Source organism: Bos taurus, chromosome 19 (genome assembly GCF_002263795.3).
Source record: "Bos taurus isolate L1 Dominette 01449 registration number 42190680 breed Hereford chromosome 19, ARS-UCD2.0, whole genome shotgun sequence".
In the NCBI taxonomy this organism is placed as follows: domain Eukaryota; kingdom Metazoa; phylum Chordata; class Mammalia; order Artiodactyla; family Bovidae; genus Bos; species Bos taurus.
The window spans coordinates 38411584-38434506 of NC_037346.1; the positions used below are offsets into that span (position 1 = coordinate 38411584).

The 22923-nt window shown below is 49.4% G+C and overlaps 2 protein-coding genes across 15 annotated transcripts in view; one reads left to right on the forward strand and one right to left on the reverse strand.

Annotated features, from left to right (window-relative positions):
* CBX1 (chromobox 1) overlaps nucleotides 1-9657 on the forward strand; it is a 25647-nt gene extending 15990 nt beyond the window's left edge. For 4 of the 5 annotated variants that reach the window (XM_059878260.1, XM_059878261.1, XM_059878262.1 and 1 more), the window contains exon 4: nucleotides 454-9657. In XM_059878260.1, coding sequence (XP_059734243.1) covers nucleotides 454-552 — 99 coding nt within the window. In that variant the 3' untranslated portion in view covers nucleotides 553-9657. 5 annotated transcript variants of the gene reach the window in all.
* Nucleotides 9124-22630, reverse strand: NFE2L1 (NFE2 like bZIP transcription factor 1). 10 transcript variants are annotated; one of them, XM_024980272.2, is made up of 6 exons: nucleotides 22536-22630; nucleotides 20076-21107; nucleotides 15127-15309; nucleotides 14621-14710; nucleotides 14237-14395; nucleotides 10339-13415 (listed from the first exon to the last, which is right to left on the reverse strand). In XM_024980272.2, the coding sequence occupies exons 2-6, from the start codon at nucleotides 20583-20585 to the stop codon at nucleotides 12066-12068; spliced, it is 2292 nt and encodes a 763-aa protein (XP_024836040.1). In that variant the 5' UTR covers nucleotides 20586-21107; nucleotides 22536-22630; the 3' UTR covers nucleotides 10339-12065.
* Between the last annotated feature and the right edge of the window lie 293 nt (nucleotides 22631-22923).

The window sequence follows — 22923 nt, forward strand, 5'->3', positions numbered from 1 at the left end:
TGCTTGGATCTCAGTCCTTTTGCAGTCTTAGATAGGCTAATGCTTTAAAAATGTCTGGGGGCTCTCATGAAGCCACATAATCTACTCACATCTGAGGTTTAAGAACAAGTAAGTGCAAGGGTATTTTGTGTGAGGAGATGCTGTCAATGTTTTAATTATTTCAGGTTTTAATCCATTCAGTACCATAAAGTAAGGTACCTTTTGAGAGTGAAGAAACAATTGTGAACATTTATTTTGCTTGAGATGAATGTCCCTTTTTACACATGGGGAAACTTCAAGCACATCAAAACTTGATGGAATAATCACTCTGATTCTAAAAGGCTTGTGACTTAGAGCCAAAGAATTGGTGAAATGTTGGCAGAAGGATTTGATTACATTGTCATCAAAACAGGAATAGCTGTAGTCTGGAAAACAATCCCATACAGTTAAAATTGTTCCATCTGGTTTTTACAGTCAGAAAAGCCACGAGGCTTTGCCCGGGGTTTGGAACCAGAGAGGATTATTGGAGCTACGGACTCCAGTGGAGAACTCATGTTCCTAATGAAATGGTGAGTCTGCCAGTGGCTCTGTGTGGTGGTGGTTTTTTTCTTCTTCTCATCTGTTCCATGCCAAAGGAGAAGAGGTAGACCTTGGAAATTCTAGTTGCCCAGGTGTGAAATCTTTAAGATGGCCTAGTCCTTCAATAGTTACTCTCGGCCTGACTGCCAACCTGGCCTCATGAGTTACAGGTAGGGCCCTTAGGATTCTCAGATTTTTACCCCCCACCCTTTTTTTTTTTTTTTTAGGAGATGGGAGAAAATCTAGAGTGGAGAGGTATATACAGGAAGGAATCACATTTCATTTCTGTAATAAAGGGGGAAAAAATGAAATGTGATTGAACCATCCTTCCTTTCTACTACCTTCTTAATAGAGATCGGGCTAGCCCCAGGATCAGAAATTCTGTTAACTTCTCAGGGTTAGGAAAGAATTTCTGAAGCTCTTTCTTTGTCCTGGTTAGATCCTTTCCAGTTGGTGCAAGTTTTCAATTGCAAAGTCTGCCAGCAGGGGTCAGCAAGGCCCCTTTACTAAGCACAGAGAAGCCTGCTTTTCTTCACTATAACCGGTGGTAGTAGTACTCCATAAAACATATTAATGAAAGCAGTTGTCCTGAGACTCTTAAGAACTATAATTAACCCAAAGTTCTCTTCTCTGTCCAAAAGGAAGACTTTCTTCCCATTTTCTTGATTGTTGGAAATGCTTGTTCTCCTCTCCCCAAAATGGAGCTCAGTCACTGCCTTTAAAATATAAATTAGGAGTGAATACTTCTAAGCCTTTGCCAAGGAAGCATTATTCTAGGGACTTTATCCCTTTATCAGTCTAGAACCTTCTTGGAAACTTGTATCTATACTAATTTCTCTCCTTTAGAAGGTGGCAAGAGAGGCCTAACTTGAACACTGAAAGCCAGTGTCATAGCTGGCTGCTGCTGCTGCTAAGTCGCTTCAGTCGTGTCCGACTCTGTGCGACCTCATAGAAGGCAGCCCACCAGGCTCCCCCGTCCCTGGGATTCTCCAGGCAAGAACACTGGAGTGGGTGACTAAACCTCTTCTTTTTTTTCCCATGCATTCCCTAGGTGTTTATTGAACCTGACCTTCTTTTAGCTTATTTATTGCTTGCCTGTAGGAGAAAAGTTAATTTTAAGGTGCTGCATATGGGGGAAAAGAATACCAGGAGTTACTCAATCCAGTTATGATACACTTTTGTGTGGCTGTATGTGACCAGTCTGAGTAATGGTAGCACTTCCTTATTGCTTGACATTACATCCCTTTGGTTGACTCACTAGTATGTGTAAAGATTATAGCTGAATGTAACTGCAAGTTAAGATTGGATGTTGATTATAAAACCAAGTTAATTTTAAAGTTATTTCTCCTGGAGAATGGAGATACTTGTTCATTTCCCTAAAGTAGCTATTTTTCTGTGCAGTGAAATGACTGAACTGTTACCTCAGAGGCTGTTGTTGAATTGTCAGCAAGGGGTAGGCTGCTTCAGGCTCCCATACTGTTATACTTCTTTGCCCTCCCATTCTCTTATCTGTTGTTCAAAAACATACTTTCTGGCTTACTCTTCCCTGGATCAGTGGGGCTGTGGGGCTTAGGTATACATGTTGCTGGGGTTCCAGAAGTCTGGTGTGGTGCCTCATCAGAGATCCCCTCATACATGTATCTGTCTGCTGCCTGCTCTGTGCTACTGCTTTCATCTAGGATGTTCCCAATGGCCTGAAGAGAGAGCTTATGCCTAAGTCCCTTGTAATATGTATGTGGTTTTCAATTTTTGAGAACATTTTAAAATTCAGAAAAATATAGAGAATTACATAATAGTCCCTTTATTTTCTACCTCCCAGTCTTGAAGCACCATTTCAAAGCACCTGGGAGTTGTGGCCTATCTGTGTGCGCATGGTATTTGGTAGTGTTAAACAGTGTGATTATGAGTCAGCAAGAAAGTCTCCACCTGCATTGGCTCTGGCCAGAGCCAGATTGGTATTAAATCTTATTATCCAGTATGGTATTAAATCCTGTTAGCAGGCCAGGATCTCTCCATGGGCTTTTGGTAGCTGGGATATGGCTTTGGGGGAATATGGTAGCCTCCCTTACTCCTTCAGAGAATCTGAGAGTGTCATGTTTTTTATGTGTGGGGGTGTTCAGAGGTTCCCAAGGGTTCAGAGTTAGCTTTTGACAAAGAGGGTATTTTCAATGGGAGAAGATATGAGGTTATTACTTGACTAAAAGCTGCTAGTAAACGATGCTTACCCCATGTTATCATCCTTCCCTGGCCTGACTTCTGGAATTAATATATTAATATTTTTAAAGCCCAATTTCTTGGGAGATCCATGTTAGGAGACCACCAGCACCTGGTCTCAAAGTCTCTTGTGCTTTGTTCTACAGGAAGAACTCTGATGAGGCTGATCTGGTCCCTGCCAAGGAAGCCAATGTCAAGTGCCCGCAGGTTGTCATATCCTTCTATGAGGAAAGGCTGACGTGGCATTCTTACCCCTCAGAGGATGATGACAAAAAAGATGATAAGAATTAACTTTCTTGAATACCAGCCCCTGTCACATCTGACTGTGGGTTTCAAGTGGGGAAAGAAGGAGTTCTCCTTGTCTTGACACCATAAAGGTGGCTTGAGAAGATGTCCTTTGAAGAGCCAGTATAGTTTCTGTGCCCTACAGCAGCCCAAGGGCTTCAAAGCCGTTCCATGCTGTACAGTTTGCACACCCATCCCGGTGGAGGGGAAGGAGGGTCAGTGTTTCAAGGCAACCCGTTCTGAACTTTGCTTTAAAAAAAAGCAAAGGGCCTTCTATGAAGGACAAAACGCAGAATGGGATGTGGGAGAGCAAGAGGTACTGTAGATCTTCAAAGAGCATCTCCACAACCCACACAGCCTTCTTCCCGATAGTGTTAACTCTGCATTTTTACAGCGTAGCATGTGTGTAGTTTTTGGCTATTACTGGTGTATTATTTGGGGTGGGTGGGGTGGGGTGGGAAAGAAGGGAGATGGGTTAGGATCATTTTTGTTAAAATTTGGGGAAACGGTGAAACAAAGGAAAGAACAACTAATGATGATTGGGTTCTGTGTCCGGAATATTGTATCCTTTCAAAAAATGCCATTGGCAACCTAAATGAGGACTGTGAGAGACTGTTTAAAAGCTGTGAATGCCTGAAACTTAGAAGCCAAGGTATTCCCTGCCTGAGCTTAATGCTGTTCCCAACAAAGGAATAAGAAGCTACCAAAGCTGCCATTTGGGGGATGGAAACTGGTTGAGGAGGATAAGTCTTATTGGAGTGTATACACAGGCAGATCATTCTGTCTTAGAGGTGCTACTCATGAAACTGACAAGAAGACCCTTTCTTTTCCTATTGTGAAGTTACAAATATCAGCTTCTCCATCCAAGCCACTGGTGAAGTATTTAGGGAAGGGCAGAGAGTGGTATAGGAGGTAAGTGAGTAGGGAAAGACAAGGGCCGGTGCTCATAGGGTGGAAAACTCTTGGAGCCTCTGTTTTTGAACTTTGAAACCATTGGTGGCAGGGTTCAGTCACTGACAGCACAAGTTCAAGAGTTGAATGATTTCAAAAGCCCTGGTCTCAGGAGAAGATAAATATTCATACTGGGGTAGTGGTTCACTTTAAAACAAAACAAATTTTTTAATCCTAAGAACTAACTAAAATCCAAAACGCTGTCTTGAGTCATGAGATCCATCAGTTGTTGACATCATCTTGATCTGCATCTAGAACTCCATTGTAATTTTTAGGCGTGTGTTAGGTTTTTGTGAAAAGTTGTTTAAATGTAAACTTCATATCAACACTGTCAGTTTTTTGTCTTAATAAAACTATATAGATTTATAATCCTTGATTTTTGTCTTGTCTTGCTGGAAACTCTCCTTGCCTTTTATTATAGATTGACCCTCTTTAGGAACAACCTGCACACTTGAATGGTTTTTCAGTACTATAGGCTGGAAAATCTGGTATCTGGTGTGAGTCTTCTGAGTGCTCTCACCATATTAATTTAGTATTTACTGAGCATTTACAGTTTCTACAGAGACTGTCACGTCATTCTGTCTTCATACTGCTCAAAATGTGTTTAGCAGTCTGTGACCTGGTAGCAGTTCCAAACTGTGATATGTTTGGAAACACAGATTTGGGGTTAGCTTTAGATCCTGACTAATGTTATCATAGATTTGTATGACCTTAGCTAAAGCCAACTTCTCCAGACTTTTCAGGTACTGGTCCTGTGATTGATCAGTGAATTAAAATGTCATCCATTTTCTGCCTATAATTCTAGAGCCCAAACAGAACTAGATTCTTTTTCTTGGCTGCACTGGGTCTTTTGTTGCTTTGTGCGGGCTTCCTCTAGTCGGGGCGAGCGGGGCCTGCTCTTTGCAGCACACTGGCTTCTCGTTGCTGGGGGCTGCTCTTGTTGAGAGCACAGGCTTCAGTAGCTGCAGCATGCAGACTCAGTAGTTGGGGTGTGTGGGCTTTATTAGAACATGGGCTCAGAACTTGTAGTGTACAGGCTTAAGTTACTCCGTGGCATGTGGAATCTTCTGGATCATCCACTGCACCACCAGGCAAGTCCCAGGACTGGATTCTTGTCAGTTACAAAAGGGGAAATAAGATTTCCACTGAGATCAATTCAGCTCTACTCAATAGTTAAAGCATTTGTTCCAAATAAACTGAGTGTAGGACTTTCCTGGTAGTCCAGTGGTTAAGAATCCTGAAATGAAGGGGACACAGGTTCTATCCCTGGTCCAGGAACATCCTACATGCCATGGGGCATTTAAGCGCATTCCCCACACTGCTGAGCTTGTACACTCTGGAGCCTGTCCTCTGCAACAAGAGAAGCCATCACAATGAGAAGTCCACGCACAGCGACTAGAGAGTAAGCCCATCCACTGCAACTACAGAAAGCCGGGGCACAGAAAGCCGGGCACAGCAACCAAGACTCAGCATAGACAAAAATAAGTTTTTTGTTTTTTTTTTAAACCATATTCTTTCCCAGGGAAGACACTGGAATTGATAATGCATGCAATGAAAACTGAAGCGAAGGGACACAATTTGGTTATCTTTAAAAGCCAATTATCACACATTTCTAGACTCAAGAATGAAGGATAAATTCTTCTCAAGTGATTGTTGAAGCCACAAATGCATGCAAAAGTGTTAGGGAAAAAATACACATAGACACAACAAATCTTAAGTCTCCTTTCAGAAAGTATTCGTAGAGCATGTCTTCAGATGTGCAAAAACATATGTTGGACGCCTTTGACAAACCTACATCATCACAGACCTCTAGCCCAAGAGTCAAGGAGGTATATTAAGTTGTTGCCCTAGTTACCATTACAGAAGAACAACAGCTAACTGATTTGATGACAGAATCATTGTCTGACACTGGCAAAGCCAGTCAAGAAAAAATACCTTGCTCCTTTACTGCCTTTAGTTTCAAGTTAATAAATACAAAAACACTCATGCTCAGGAGTAACTTTCTGCTTTCCAATGGCATTTGAAAGTTTTGACTACCAATTATAAGTAATTTTTAATAGTTGAGTTTTTAAGTACTTATTTTCAGATGTAATCTTATATTCCAGAACTCATTCAGACTGGAGTTCAACTGATTTTAACCCTTGGCTAGTTAGCATTGACCATATGTACACAACACATTTACAGTCTACGGTCTGTGACACTGGGAATCTGTATTACAAGGTATAGTTATTTTCCTCATAGAGAAAGGGGGAATGCTAGAAGAAACTGCTGCGTCAAAATTTGGTGGAACTCTGAAATCCAAATTTCTGCAATGGCTCCAAATCCTGAACTATGCATGGAGCTGGGCTGTTTGAGATCAAATCTATCTGATCAAGTCATATTTATCTGATCAAGTCATATTAATCTGATGTGCATGCAAGTTAGCCTTCTCATAAAGATGTTCTCATTTAAAACTCAGAACTGATAGGAATGAACTAAGTCTAGGCTCAGTGTTTTCCCGCCACTAGAATTTGATTGAAATACAAATACCACTACCAGGCCGGCATTCAGCTTACTAAGTAAAAGGAAGTCTTGGCTTCCTTCTCCTTTTCTTTTAGCATCCTGATGTCTGGTGTGTGGTAAGAAGTTTGATATAGGAGCTTAAGATCCTTAGACAACCATCAGTCTCTGATCTGCACATCACCTTGGTATGACTGTGCAGCAAGGTTTTCTCTACAAGTTAGTGATTCCCTAGCCAGAGAGTTCAGAGTCGTTTTCTCATCTGTATGACTTTTAATCAACTTGGCCTTGGGCACCTCCTTTTGAGTAAACTGATGGGTATTGAAAGCAAATGAAATCTGAAAAAAAAAGAAAAAACCATCCTACCGGGATAAAAAGCATAGTTGGCCCTGCTTGAAGAAAGTAGAGCAAGGAATGTTTCTAAGGCTTTTCTTTTTTTTTTTGGCTTAGGCCAGTTAGGTGGCAGAACTCTGAGGCAAGGCTAAAACATTTAAGTTTACAATATATGCTGACTAGTTTTTAATAAATAGCTAGTGTTAATTCACCAACTGGTCTGAGTCTGCATCCTGACCTTGTTGGTTTGCATAGTTTGTGATCGTACCAAAGCTGCTGTTCATGCCACGAGGATTTTAAAATCCTAGTTGACTGACCAATCCTGCTGTTTACTGTTTTGCATAGCCGCAGATCAGGCTGGGCTACTTTGGGGCCTGGCTCTGGGACATGAGCCTATAGTTGCAGTTACTGCTTCAGCCCCTAGCTGAAGATTGGAAGGCTTGTTAAGACAACTGAATTAGCCTCATTAAATTCGTTTAAAAGGCAGAGCCCAAACACTTGGGTCTTTTCTGCCTCTCTTCAGATGAACTAGATTTTATTTCCTTGGTTAAAACAGCAACTGGAATTAGTAACAAATACCATGCAGCCTACTCCATTATATAGTTAGATTGGAAAAGAGCCCGCTTTAAGACTTAATATGTCTGCACATTCAAAAAGGAAGACAAGGGTTTCTATCCTACTGATTGTGAAAATACACCTCTTCAGCAAGGGCCCATATTCTCACTCCACTGGCGACAACTTGTACACTAGATTTATGTTTTTCAACTAATTCAGGCAGACATGAACTTTCAAAGAAGTCCTAGATCTAACAAGGACTGGAACTCAAACCATACGTTTAAGTTTCACATGTATCCCCACATGCTCATTCTCTACTGTAAGGTTCAGAACTAGTGGAAAGAAGAATGACACCTCTGTGTGAGAAGTGGAAGTGAAAGAGGGGTGTTGGTACACTGACAAAATGACAAGGTGAAGGTCTGAGTCCCTTTCACTTCCCAGATAGATCAGGGATAGGAAAAAAAGGCTTAACCACTCATCATAATCAGTAATCAAACACACGGATTTTGCTAGAGCATGTCTACACTGGGTTATGAAAATGACTTCCAGGAAGGCAGATCCCAACCTGGTACCCCTTTGAGTACCTGCATAGCATCAGTGCCCTAGAACTATATATTCAGCCTGAGCTTCTGAAGCTGTTGCTCTAGGTCAGTCCCTACTGGATGAGTTAAAATAGGGTGGTGGAGACACTTTTCTACAAGGCACTTGTTTTTCCAGCTACTTGCCAAACAGACCTGAAGAGCAGGTCTGCTGTAGCTGTGGGTGGTAAAAGCAGGGATGAAGGCAGCCTAAGATAGGACTCCATGCTAAGTACCTCCTCACTCAGCGGCTGTTTTTAATTGTTCAGCTTTCCCCAGGATGAGCAAGGAGTCAGCTCTGAAGGCCAGATCTTGACACTGGAGCATGTCTCTAGATTTCTATTTTTCCCCTCGGTTCTGTGGGGGTTTTTTCTATTTTTACTGAAGATCTGTTTTGATACTAAAATAGCCCTGGTTTCAGTAGTGAGACCTTATGTGGGGCAGAGACTGAAACAATGGATCTGGGACTTTCCTGGTGGTCTAGCAATTAAGACTCCGTGCAGGGGGTAAGCGTTGGATCACCTATTGAGGAACTAAGACCCCACAGAGCCTGGGGGGGGGGGGGGGGAGGATCTACTTCCACTGCCTTACATAATTGAAGATGTGTGGGAAAATCAGTTTGAAGAACACCTAGAACTAAAGTCAAGACAAAGCAAGCTTTTGACCCCTCCCCAAAAAGACACCCAGAAGTTTGGTCCCGAGGCCCACTCATCCCCCTATGAACTCCAGGACCTTGCGTCACTTCCTGTCTCAGGTGCAACAGCTTTCACAGGCCTTGCTTGAGTTCTCATATCTTCTTCCTGCCAGAAAAAGCCTTGAAGCTGGAACACCCACTCCACCTGCCAACAGCAAAAAGAGGTCAGCCCCACAGCAGTGCTGACCAACTTGGCCCAAAGCCGCAGCTAATCAGCAAGCTCCCAGACACAGCTGTACATCTCTCCATAAGGGGACATGAGGGAAGGGGGTGACCAAAACATACTTTCTCAGACCAGAAGCAACACTAGCAAAGGGGAGGTAAGGCATTTTTCTCTTAAAATCCTTAAAAAAAAAAAGTCTTAAAAGTTGCAAAACCAAAGTTAAAGCCTAATTGTGTACTAAACAAAAATACGTATACACATTTCTAGAAAGAATACAAAGACATTACTCTGAATTTTACTTGTCACAGTTTTCTATATATTTTTGTCAGTTTTTCCAACTTAATTTTTAGCCTTTTTCCTTTAAAATCTGTTTTATTTGGTTTACAGTCAGTTTTGTTGTTCAGTTGCTAAATTGTGTCCGACTCTCTGCAACCCCATGGACTATAGCACGCCAGGCTTCCCTATCCTCTCTCAGTTTGCTCAAATTCATGATTCATGTCCATTGAGTCCGTGATGCTACCTAACCATTTCATCCTCTGCTGCCTTCTCTTTTTGCCTTAGGAAACAGCTCTTACTTGATAGGACGGACCAACCCCTTCCAACTAGAGTTGGGGCAGGAGAGGGTGGGAAGCCATTGTAAATTGAAACAAATTAAGAGCTCAGCCTTATTCCCAGAATTCTATTCCACCCCACAGAATAAACTCTAGTAGCAGCAGCAGCAGCATCACAGAACCAGGTCACACAGTGGTACATGGGGAGTTCCAGATCACAGGTTTCATGATGGAGAACACAGCCTCCAGCCCAAAACCTTGTCTGGTAATCTCACAGAGACTGCCAAGGGGCCGTTCATTACTTGGGCATTTGTAAAGTACCTACCATAGATGGGCATGAGGCAGTTCTAAGAACCACCTGGTACCTTAAAGCATTCACCACTTCATACCCTTTTGGTTTTTTGAGGGAAAAGATTCTGGTCACCTCAGCTGGAAAGGATTTCAAATGCCTTAAACCCTGGGGTCACACTGTCTGTTTCTCTAGTTCTGGGGCCCTGCTGTTACAATGCAGTGCTTGGAGTGTGCCAGTCCGTCCATCTCTCAGGTTTCCATCACTGTCGTCACCATGACTACACTCCAGCTGGCAGGTGGGACCACCAGAGAAATAACAGCACAGTCAATGTAAAAATGTAGTTTGCCAAAAAAAAAAAAAATGTAGTTTGCCTCAGGGGGACAGGTACGGAGCTGGGCCATGTGACAAAACCCGCCTAGCCCTATGACAAAAAGGCCAACGGACACTGAATTCTTCCTCTAAAAGGATTCAGCTGGCAAACCAAAAGGTAATAATAAACTCCTTTTTGCAAGATTTAATGCAGTATTTAAGACTTCATTGTCAACCTCCCCCCTCTTCAGCCACCTTCCCATAAGAGCTTTGCCTTAGCCACATGGTCAGTGCTCTCCTCTTGGGGCCTGTTTCCTTTACACTCAGTTTAAATTCAAAATAGGGAAAAACTGCACTTGAGAATGAATCATTCATTTTATTTTATTTTGTCATGTGCTCACAGCATCTTTCTTTCTCTCTCTCTCCTCTCCCTGGCAGGTCACAGAGATAAATTAAAAATAAATCTACAAGGAAATAATTTATAAAAGCACTTCCCAGGCTCATGCCTTCTATCCCTACTGCTCAGTTAGAACGCCTCCCCCTCCAAGTGGGGAAGAGAATCAGTGCTTCCCCCACTTGAACTCATTCCTGTTAGTCTGGGGCAGACCATGCTCTAGACCCAGGCAGAGGTGGGCACAGCAGTAGGCAACAAAGACACTGGGGTCCAGGAACCACCTGGTCACCTTGGCGCTCCCCTCTCTGCCTCCCCCAGGCAGTCCGCCGGAAGCTCTTGCTAAACCGGGGTACGGAGAAGCTGCCTGTGGCCAATAGCCTTGCGGAAGGGGTACCCTCAGCCCCTCTTACATGCACTTCTCATTCTCCTAGAAAGAAACCCAAAAAGAAAGCAGACAGAGACCTCGGGACAGAGGAGAAAAATCCCAAGTGTTCACACGATTACACGGAGTCTTTATGGCAAAGAGAACATTTAGCAGCTTTGAATATTGGGGTATCTCCTTTTTACTCAACACAAGCATTCTAGACCCTATAAGTGAAACAGGGCTCAAACCCTAAAAATAAATCAAAGCGCAAGAAACTCTAAAAGGACTAGTTTTTGTCGTCGTTGCTGGGTTTCATATTTTTTGTCTTTCCAGTGACAAGCCCAGTTGGTAGGGGAGGCCTGAGGGAAGGGTCACTCCCCAGTGTTGTGCTGAATACTGCCTGGCTTCTCCACATCACCCCCCTGCCTCAGAGCAGCTCCCAGGAGGCTGCAGGCCCAGCACCCCAGCTGCAGAAGAACTCCAGGCAGCCGGTGAGGGGCAGGGGCACGCGGGCAGGAAGAGAACAGCGTTCGCATGCAGGCTCTGATGGAGATGTGGGAGCCTCAGCTCAGGGGTGACTGGGCACAGAGGAAGTTGGATGGCAGGGCAGTTGAGTGACATGCTTGGTTGGGGCTGCTGCAACACAGGGCCTGTGACCCTTGCCTGTTTATTATTCATCCTAACTCTTCAAGTCAGTGTCGGGTCCCAGTGGCTCCCCTATGACCAAAACCTCACAGAAAGTATCATCCAAGAGCTCCCCTTCAGGGATGCCAAAGTGCAGGGGCAGGAGAGCTCAGAAGCCCCTTTCAGAACCCACTCCGTGTTCCACCCCTCCCCTGGGGTGAAGTGGGGTTTACTCACATCAAATGATCTAGTCTCCCCTAAAACCTGATGCCTGGAATCCTGGCCAGAGCCAACTTAACCTGCCCTTTGATTTTCTTCCCGCTTTGATTTTTCTTCCCCTTCCTTCCTTCCCTTCCTTTCCGGAAATGAGACTGACTTTCTACTACCTCCCCCTCCTCTCACAAGTCCCTTCCTTCCCATCTGCCGGCCTCCAGCAATGCCAGCACCACCCTTCACCTGAAGAAAAGGGACAGGGGTGAGGGCCCTGTCCACCCAAACGGTCTGGCCACTTCCACCCCCCTCAGCAGGGGAAGCTGAACCAGACAGCGCCTGCCTCTTCCTGTCCACTGACCCGCAGTCATCCCCTCTGAGAAGATCTATTGGATAAGAAGGCATTAAAGTCCCCGCTGTAGGTCCAGGTCCAGGCCCAGCCCTTCTCCAGTTCCCATCTCGGTGAGCGTCAACCCCCTTCCTCCCCAGGCTCACTTTCTCCGGTCCTTCGGCTTCCTCTCCTGCCGCCGGGCCTGCTGGTCGGCCAAGGTGCGGGGAATGAGGAGGACGCTGCCGTCCCCGGCATACTGGAGCGCGTACTGACTGGGCGAGTAGGGCCGCCCGTTCTCATCCCGCAGCCGCCCAAACACCTCCTGGTACAGGCTCTGGACCTTCTGCTTCATCTGCCGCAGGGACCGGAGGAACTCCACCTTCTCACGCAGCAGCCGAGCTTTATCGCGCTGCAGGTCCTCCACGTCCCGCTCCAGGTTCAAGATGGTGTCCAGCTTGCGCTTGCGGCAGTTCTGCGCCGCCATCTTGTTCTTGCCGCGGCGCCGGATGTCACGGATGAGGCTCAGCTGGGCCTCACTCAGCTGGTACTTGGACAGCAGCTCGTTGAACTCCTCCACAGGCAGGTTGATGATCTTGTCGTTGGTAAACGGGATCTTCATGGCGCGGGCTCGATGCTCGTCCCGGCTCATCTGCTTGTCCAGGAAGTCGGCCTGCTTCTCCTTGCTGCCCTTCTTGAGAGTGCTGGGGGGTGGCAGGTCGGCGGAGTCGAGGGCACTAGGCGCCATGTTGTACGTGTGGTTGTGCCCAACGTGCTCCAAGTAGGGCAGGCAGGAGAGCTGAGACGGGTCCTGGTAGCTCATGCGGCAGAACTTGGAATACTCAGGCTGGTAGCCCACAGCGCCCTCAGCCTCTTCCAGATCCAAGGTCTCAGAGTCAGAGCTATAGCCAACGGCACCTTCCTCAGAAAAGGAGGAAGAGGCTGAGGAAGAAGCAGAGGAGGAGGAAGAGGAGGAGGAAGAGGAGGAGGAAGAGGAGCTACCTTCAGAGCTGCTCAGGGAGGAAGGGCTATGGCTGGAGTCCAAGGAGAGGCCTGAGTCAGAATCAAATTCCTCTTCGAGCTGGGAGGCCTGCACTGGGTTAAAGCCTTCTTCTATGGCCAGATCCATCAAGCTGATTTCATCCAGCATGGCTTCATCTAACAGACCCCCCAGCGGATCAGGCAGCTCAGGGCCGGCTGTGTCGTTGGCTGTGCCATTGAGCTGTGGCGGAAAGAAGAGCCCCGCCAGGTTGGTGGAACCAAAGGTGGAGTTGAGGCTGGTGGAATTGCTGGGGACCAGCGGAAGCAGCGTGGAACTGCTGGCCACAGGCAGGCTCTCCACCTCCGGGCTGAAGAGTGAGAAGTCCTGGCTGCAGCCCCCCAGGGATGCCTGATGCAGGCTGACATTCTGATTGATGGGAGTGTTGGGGGCAAGGCTGTAGTTGGTGCTCAGTGGGTCTCCTGGAGGGGCGTTATACAGGACTTCACTTGTCGATGTGTTCACTTCCATGGCCTGGGAGGAGAGACGAGCGTCACCATTCACTCTGTGCAGATTCCCTCCCCTGGTGTGGCTGGGGGCTCACACTAGCAGGCACCCAACGCAGGCCTGGCCGCCTGGGTATAAATGCAAGAGATGGGAAACCAGAGCCCATCAAGTGGGGCTGGGAGCAGCCTCAGCTCCCAGCCCCACTTGATCTACCACGCCTGGCAGAGATGGGTTCCTCCTCCCTGTGAACTTCCCCCAAGGCAGGACTGATGGGCTCCCGGTCACCTCTGGTCAGACTCCCCCATCATGGAGGGAGAGGAAAAAAGCTCCTAACACTGCAAAATCAGCACAGTGCAGAGAACACCTGGGCCTGCAGCGAGACAGCCTAGCTGCACCACTTGCTGGAAGACCAGAAGCATTTCACTCAGCCTCTCTGAGTTCAGTGTCCTCACCTTTAAAATAATAAAAGGGCTGGCGAGATGATGAGAGGGCCAAGTGACATGACAATGGCTGCAAAGGACTGCAGGAATGTCAGCCTGTTTTAATGCTCAATCTAGGAAACCCCTAGCCACGTGATTACCTGCCTGAAGGAAAGGAAGAAGGTGCACCTAGGAGGCAGGCCTGCGTTAGAAGCCTCAGTCCCAGGGCTGCTTTTCCCAAACCCCAATCCTGACTGCACCCACTACTGCCCCAATGAGACACCTGGACAGTGACATCTCAGTGTCCCCACTTTCCTTATCAATCACAAAGGTGTTACTCTTTTTTTACCCAGAAGTGGAAAAGCAACTGAAAATGAAGATACCCCACACAAAGTCCGACATGTTTGTGCCTGGTTCTGATAATCCTACCTGCATTTCCATGATGGACATGAGATCTTGCCACTGCTGTTCCAAATCAAATGGCGACTCTGTCCCAGTCAGCAGAGGAGACAAAAGGTTGTTCTGAAGACCTGGGGGCTCACTCTCACTAGGCACTGCTTCTGTTATGCTGGAAATGTCTGCCGGAAACTAGGGCAAAACAGAGAGAAGGTTTAACAGAGGAGGAGGAAAGACCACCTTCTGCTTCCTCCCAGAGACTACCGCCTGAGGCTCTGTATCTTCCTTCCTCTGCATTCACCCCCAGCAGCCAGGACAGGGCCAACACCAAAAGCTGGCCCCTCAGGCAGCCGCAAAGACACACCACGTGCAGGCTACCCTGCTGGCTCAGTGGGCTCTCCCTAGAGTCCTGCTCACCTCAGCATTCTCCCCAAAGGGGCAGGTGGCCTCCAGCAGCCTAAGGCACTCTTCCAAGGACAGGGCTGTCTGGTCCTCCCCACCAGGCACCTGTGGCAACAGCAACTGTTAAGTCTGACTGACCCAGGCCTTGGCTGCCTGTGGGCCAAAGCCCCTTCCCCAGCCTTTCCAAGGGAAAGCCGGAAGGAGGCCTTGTGTGGTCGTAGGGCTACACTCTCCCTACGTCCCCAGCTGTCGGCTGGCCGCAAGTCCCAAACTCCAGGGGAGAAGAGAGAGAGTGGGAGGGTTCTGATGCGAGCAGACAGCCACTAGGTGCCCTGCCTCCCCTGCGCTGTTCTTTATAAGGTGTGGTCCCTCCACTGCTGTGCGGCTCTTCCACTCCCACTTCCTCAGCCACCACTGTGACTTAGAGATCCCAACCCAAGATACACATTCAGGCCCATCCCATACACACACACTACCTTCTCTAAAGAGAAGTTTCTAGAAGTAGGCAGAGGGGGGAGTACCTGCGCAGGGAAGCTCTCCCCAGTCTCTCCATCCACTAGCAGGTTTCGTGCCAGAGCTTCTGCACCCTCGCCTGGCCACGTGTCCTCCTGCTCGGCCCCATCTCGCAGTTCCTTATCCACATCCTGCTCCTTCTGGCGATGACTGTAGTCAAAAATCTCACGCCCAGCCCCCAGGTCAATATCCTGTCGCCAAAGGATGTCAATCAGATCTATGTCCTGAAAGATAGAGCACCATGACTTTAGCTATGGGGTCCAGGGGCCCCTCCCTGTCCTGTCCCTCAGAAGTCCCTCCAAGCATCACCCCAACTACTCCTGGGTGGGGTCGCTCCCAATCTACACCTGCCAGCTTCCACTGCTGTCCCCTCCGTACCAGCAAGGATTCATTCATCTACTTCCAGACACCAGCCTCCAAAACAAAAAGAGAGCTAGCAAAAACCTCTAGCATGACTATCACCACACTAGCCTGTGCACTTAGGATCTGGACCAGAAACACAGCCAGGCCAAAAGGCAGGGCAATCTCACCACAACTTAAGAAGGAAGGGCGAAGCAGAAGACACCTCTCATTTTGGCAATGGGAATCCCTTAAAACTTGGTTTGTAGAAAGATGGCCATGGCAAGCAAGGGTGAACTGTGAAGCGGAATCGCTTCGCAGTGGCCAGGCTTGCATCAGCCTATGGTGCCATTGTATTTGCATAAAGGGGTGGGGTGGGCTGGAGAGGAAAATCCCTGCATTTGCAACCACCTGATGCAACCAATGACAACCACAGGCTACCTCCAGCCCTTCTACAGCCATTCCCCCTTTCCCTGGCTGAGGCAGGAGTACGGATGAACACCCACAACTCTTAGCCCAGGCTCACCTCAAGATCCATCCCTGCTAGAATGCCCACTCTCAGCTGATCCCAGCAAGCCGCCTCAATCCCCGGAGAGCCTCAGGCGGTCAGATGATCCTCACTGGGCACCCCACCCCTGCCAAGGCCAGCCCCACAGTGTCCCCTCACACCAGTGCTCACTCCTTTACCACACCCCAGGACTCACTGACTGCCATCAATCAACCCACTCAAGGACATAGCCCCCATCACCGCCCAGCCACAACTGCCGCCTTGGGCACCAAAATGCCTCCCTCCCACTCTACCCTGGCGCCTGCCGATCAGTTCCTGCTCCAACTGCCACCCAGCATACCAGCACACAACCCCAATAAATAAGAGACATTTGGATTTCCTATACATTCATGTGGCTGAAGAAACCCTGAATTGTTGCCTTCTGCTCAGGTGTTAAAAGGCAGATACTTTCCATAAAGCATTATTCTTAGTTTAGAGCTTAGACCCACCTCCCTAGCTCTGACCCGACATCTCTTTCCCACCGTAACCCTAATTCTAAGACCTCCCAGGTGTCTCCCACACCCCCAGTCTCCCCACACACACCAACCTGAACAGAAGCCCTGGACCCAGGAGCAGAGCGGGGCTGGGCCACCCGGTGACCAGCCACCAAAGAGTTAAGGGGCCGGCTCCCTTTGGCATGGCCCCCACCACTGTGAGAGCTGCGGTCCAGGCGGGTCATGGTCTGCGAGATGAGCCCCAGGGCAGCTGGTGCCGGGCAGCCGGACAGGGGGCTCCAAGGAGCTCTTGGCTCTCAAGGAGCAATCCAGGCTGGAAGGGTGGCCCCTTGCTAGCTCCGAGGGGCCCAAGGAGGGTGCCCCGCCCGTGCTGCTGCCTGGGCGGCCCAGCCCAGCCCCCCTTCTCCATCCTGAAGCAGCCCCCTCCCACCTCACAACCCCAGTTCCACTCAGGCGCCTGGCAGCCCCCACCCTGAGCTCACCGCAGAGGCTGCAGTGAGATGGGACTCCCACCCCATGCTCCGTGCTCAAGCTGCAGAGGAAAGCAAGCTCCCTCCTGGGCCTATCCTCCCGCTCCTCCCTTTCTCCCCCTTCCCATGCCCCCCAAACTTGTTACCTAGGCTGCAGCAAGGAGCCAATCCCCTCCCCCTCCCACCCCGCAGGTCACTGCTGAGGCTGCAGAGAGCCAATCCCCTCCCCCAGGTCAGCAGCTGGGCTGCGGAAAGAGCCAATCCCCTCCCACTGTCGTTACCTAGGCTGCGACGAGAGCCAATCTCCTCCCCCAAGTCTCCGCTGGAGATGCGGAAGGAGCCAATCCCCTCCCACCGCCTGTTACCTAGCTGCAGCCGGGAGCCAATCTCTGCACCAGGGCAGCTGGAGAAGCTGCCGCAAGGAACCAGCCCATCCCTGGGCCGCCTCCGTCTCCTCAAGGAGACGCACCCAGGGGCGGGCAGCCCCACCCAGCCCAGTCAGCCAGCCTGGGTGGCGCAGTGAGAGAGCCCGGGGGGGAAGGGGTGCCACTCTCCCTCCTGTCGCATCCTGCTTACCCAGCCCACTCAGGACTGGACAGACACTCCTCCTGCAGCTTCCCTGGGAATCTAAGTTCTTCCCTGGAAGTGGAAGGAGTTTTCCCATTCCTCCGTAGGACTGTGGCCAGTCGTCCTCAAGCCCAAGGATCAAAGCTAGGCTGGGCAGGAACCCAGTGCGCCCAGATCCACTGGGAACCAGGGGCTTTGTCACCCCAGAGCAGGCCAGATGAGAGGAAGCGGGAAGCCATCCACACACACAGGCAGGGATGTCATGGCGCTGGGCAGGCCTAGGCAAGAGGGAGACAGGAGCCTGAAGGCCAGCATGAAGGGTGCTCTGCAAAGTCCAGGACACAACAACATCCCCTGCCCCCCCACCCCCACCCCCCTTAACCCCAGCTGTTTTCAAGAGCATTCTCTGCCTGAGCCCCAGCTCACATCTCTAAAGCAGAAAATAAGACCCTGGCAGAATCAGGGTCACAATTCTGGCTTCCATCCTCACTGCTGCTCCCCTCGCACCTAAGGTCAGGTCAGGGACAGTATGTTCTCCACGGTCACAGACTGCTCCTCCTCGCCTGCTAAGAGCTGTACACAGGCCACCCCCCGCTCTGGGCAGAGTGCCAACCTCGAGGGGAATCCTATCCCTGACAAGGGCCTGGGCTATAGCTGTCCATCGAATAGGCCTGGCAGCAGGGGAATGCTGCCACCCCGGGGATAATACCAGCTCCAGCAGTGCCTGTCACATGCTCTGGACCTGGGTATTTTTATCCCTGAGTTGCTGAGGAAATGTTGTTCTAGACACAATAATCCTCCCTTCCCCCACCCCCAGCCTGGGCCCCTAATGCTGACCCGTCCTCAACCTCCAAAGGGAACAGTGAAGGCCTGGGGTCAGGAAAAGAACGAACTTCACGAAGGCCAAGCAATGCCGGGCAGCGGGGTCAAAGTCCCAACCCATCAAATTACGTCGAAAACGTCCCATCCCATCCCAGGAGAGCTTCCTGCAGGAAGAGGAATGAAGCTATGCCTGCAGGGTTCCCAGGAGCAGAGTTCCCAAGCCCAGTTATACCCAACCCTTGAGGAGCTACCATGGGGTGGGAGGATGGAACAGGAGGCTGGGAGGCACACTTCTTTAGATCACTGTGCCAGACTGGAGCCCATTTGAAGGAAAAGAACAGAGCAAGCAGAAGAGAGGTGGCACTGGAAGAATCTCAGCAAGAGGCACCGCAAGGCAAGGAGTGCTCACAGCCCCCTGGCTCAGATAACTCTAGTCTCCCTCAAAGGAGAGCTAGTTTGAGCCAGCTAAGCACAGAGCAACCCTGACACCATGGACATTTGGGGCCAGGTCAATCTGTTATTTAGGGGCTGTCCTATGCTTTTTAGGAAATTCAGCAGTATCCCATGCCTCTCCCCACTAGATCCCAATTACACCTTTTCCAGTTGTGACAACCAAATCTGTTTCTAGACACTGTCACATGTCCCCTGATACCACAAAATCATCCCCAGTTGAGGACCACGGGCCCAGAGGAAGCCACATGATTTGACACCACTACATGATTTGACAGTCACTAACATTCAGAAAACTGAACTCAAGAACAGACTTGAAGGCAGGATGGGAGGCAAAACCTGGTCTGATTGGTAGACAGCCAAGTTCTACAGCTTCTATAAAGTTTCAACGTATCTCCACACCCTCTTCTTCCCAAACACTCCCCCCATGCACCCTTGCTTCAAGACTCAGCCCTGGAAAACCCAGCCCAGTGCAATCCCTCTTTCCCTAACAGCCAGGCAAGCAAAGCAGACCTTTTTCCAAGCTCCTTAAGACTGCATGGCAAGACAGGGTCAAAAGCAGAGTTCAAAGCCATCTTATCACACTGGTGGAGCAGGGGCAACAGAAGCCATTTCACACTCTTAAAGGCAACTGCATCACCTTCTTTCCAGAACAGAATGTCAGCCACTCGTCAGGAGTTCAGATCTCTGACAGTTCAAAGCAAGCTGACTTCAGCAGCAGAACACAGTTTCTCTTCTAGCTTCCAGCCCTCCCGTCCCTACTCCCTGCAGTGGGCCTTTAGCAAAGAATGGGAGCCTGGCCCTCTCCTGGCCAAGAATAACTATCTAAATCTACCCCCTGGCTCAGGCCCAGGAGAGCCGACTTATCAGGACCTTACAACAACAACACGCCTGACCACAAAGGAGAAGAACTTTAGGATATGTATGTGTGTTTTGCTGTGGGGGGAGGTACAAGGCAACAGTCCACAAAATATCTGTGTCTTAGCAACAGATATACAGCGCATCAAAGCCCATCACAACATGACTCCCTCCCCCACCCCAGGCCTCTAGGACTCATGTTGAAATCCAAGCAGTAAACACACAGGCATGTTCTAGGAACCTCCCACTGCCCTGACAGTACATTTAGAGGTAGGTCGATTCTAGTCAGACAGTCCAGCCCATTCCTAACCAAGAACAATGCCCGAGACTCCTTGGAACCTCTCTGGTTCTTTACAGGGCTTAGTACAACAACCATACTCTTTCAGGACCAGCCCATCCCACCCCCCAACCCCAGACCCTTCCCACCACCCCTCCACATCGCCACTAACCTCTTTGGTTAAGTCTCCACTGACTGGAGGGGCTACAGCTCCCAAATCCTCCAGATCTTCACTGAATCCCTGCTCCGTCTCACTTTCTCGCACCCCGTTGTCTGGGCCTGTCACATCCTGGAGACCACTGGAACTCTCGAGGGCGAGGCCTGAGCTGGGCTGGCTGCCAGAGACAGACCCCTCTGGATCCCGGTGGACCAGCCAGGCGTTAACCTCAGTAGTTGGCACCTGGAACCTGTCCAGGGCCCTCACCTGATTGAGGAGTCGCCGGGCAGTGAAGTAATTGTCCAGGTCTATGCTCTTGGGGTGGATACCATAGCCATCCAAGGTATTCCTCAGGTTGTGGAACTGGGTCTGAGTATAGGCAGAACTGGGCCCCAGGATGATCTCCCGAAGCGGGGGTAGCTGTGAGGTCAGGTAAGTATCCACGTCCACCCGCACCCCAATCAAACTGAGCAGAATGGTGAACTGGAGGAGTCCTTCCGTTAAGTATTTCTTCAGAGAAAGCATTGCTGAAGGACCAGAATGTTTATGTTTTTTGGTTTTTAAATCTTCTGAAAGACAGATCAAGGCCACTGCTCTGCTGCTCCAGCCAGCAAGTCACCCTCCTCAGTGCCAAACCCTGTACCCCACCCTGGCAGAACACAGGGGCTGAGCTCCCTGATGGCCTCAGAGGAAAACACGCCCCTTGGAACCAAGGCCACACTCCAGACCACATTCACTTTTCCCTTCTTGACACCTCACCTCTGAAAGTACAACTGTTGCTAACCCAGTCCAGGTCCTCGAGGCCCACGTGACTTACTGTCTCCACAGTCCACATACAGTCACTTCCTCACTCACATTAGTTGTCCTCTCTGTAGATTCTGCAGATTCCACCGCAGGCTGTTCTCACAAACAGCTGATGATTTTTTTTTTTTTTTCCCTCCTTCTCCTTCCTAAGGTTTATTTTCTTTGGCTGGAGCTACAGGCCTTTTGTCTTGGGTCAGAGTGTCCCGCCTCCTCCACGCTTACCAGGGGGGTTTCCAGAGAAACCTGAAACAGGAATCACAAAAGCAACGGGATAAGGTTCTATAATTTTCATACCAGGTTCAAGGCAGAAGGTAGGAAACATATTAAAAGGCCACTTTTATCTCTTTATTAAAAAATAAATCCAGTTATACTCCCAGAAAAACCACAAAATCCTGTACAAATAGAACAACTATGAAAGGAAGGTACTGCTCACAAGGGATCTCAATATCTGGATATTAATTTTGTGATGCTCTAAAAGGTAGCTCATTTTGGATAAGCAGATAATGCCCAGGGCATCCAAAATATTTTACATGTTATCTGATTTACCAACCCTCCCCCACCCCATTACACACTACCCAGCTTCTATTTTTAGCATCAGAAGTCCATTTCCTATCTTAACATAAAGTTTGTTTCCCATCTCTCAGAATAAAACTGCCTATAATTCTTGTCCCTTCAAGTTAAGAGAATGCGTGGGAGTGTGAAAGGACAACACCACAGAAAAGAATAACACCTTTTGTTTCCCAGCTTTAAAATCTGATTTCTTTCCTATTACTTTCACATAAAAAAAAAAGTGGGGGTCCTGGCGGGATGGGAAGGGGCCTGTGACAGGATTATTCTGTCCAGAGTTTGAATACGCATGTTTTATTTTCATTCATGTGACCTTCTGATCCAAATTAGAAGGATACGGCCAACTCTTCAACCCAGACAGCCAAGTGGGGAGGGAGTAAACCTGGCTTTCAGTTCTCGTTTCTACTTTTGAGCTTCCATTAACCTTATAAACCAAGACATAGCCCTCTGATCTCCAAGGCTATGACCCACCTACCAACTTCATCCTAAAGGGAAAAAGACAAACACACACACACCCCTTATCTGGTTAGAGTAAACATAACTGCGACCCAGAATTCCTGCTTACACTACCCTCCAGTTCTCACGCAATTTACTACTAAAAACCTCCCAAGAGCAATTAAGTTCCAGAAACAGGACAACATCCCTTAAAGATCGAGTAATGCCAGGTCTGAGCCCGGTCCCACCCTGCCCCCGGATACCCGAGTCCGGCTGGGACCAAGTCGCCATGCCGCTCCTGGCGCCTCGGCTTCTAGCCTTCTGGGCAGCAGCGAACAAGTGCTACTTTCCTGGCCTTGACCCACCGGGACGGCCAAACCCCACCCCGCCCTCCGCCCCTATGGCCCCACCCCGCTCCCAAGCAAGGGCTTAACACCACGCCTTCTCAGGCCCTCAGCCCTCCCCAGTCCAACCCACCCGGGAGCTGGAATTCTCCACGGCCTTTCGGCCCCTCCCTGCCAGGCCCAGGGCCCGGCCCCGAGGCAAACCCCGCTCGGCCGCCCGCTCCCGCCTCCTGCCCCTGAGCTCCACCCCGCCGCCCTTCACTCTGTAAGCCTCGGTCCCGCGGGGCTGCGCCCCTCCCGTTAGGGAAAGAAATGTGCTTGATACCCGCTGCTGAGCTCGGCGTCCGCCGCTGCCACCACAGCAAGCTCTCAGCCCGAGTCCAGGCCTTGCAGCCGCCACCGCCGGCCGGCCTAGATCTCGCCAGCCTCCGCTTCCCTCCCCGCCCCCTCCTTCCACCTCACTCGGAAGCCCGCCCTCCGCGTCCTCCCCGAGAATACGTTTCTCCAATCAAAGAGCCGAGATCGTGGCCGTCGCCGGATGTCGCTTTGACTGATAGTAAAGAGAGCCCAATAACTGAGTATGCCTCCTTCTCCCTTTACCGGTTTCTCAAGACTGACATGGTGCATGGCCCAATAGGCATGTAAGCCCGCCCCGCGGCGTGGGCCCACCAATAAGTGGGGCGAAGGCCACAGCGCCCGGTGTTTGGGACCCC

Coding starts and splice junctions, on each gene's coding strand:
- NFE2L1 (XM_005220591.5), bottom strand. CDS start 20,585: ATGCTTTCTCTGAAGAAATACTTAACGGAAGGACTCCTCCAGTTCACC. Junction 14,711..15,126: donor GGGAGAGCTTCCCTGCGCAG/GTACTCCCCCCT, acceptor CTGTTGCCACAG/GTGCCTGGTGGGGAGGACCA. Junction 14,396..14,620: donor CCTTTGGGGAGAATGCTGAG/GTGAGCAGGACT, acceptor GTTTTGCCCTAG/TTTCCGGCAGACATTTCCAG.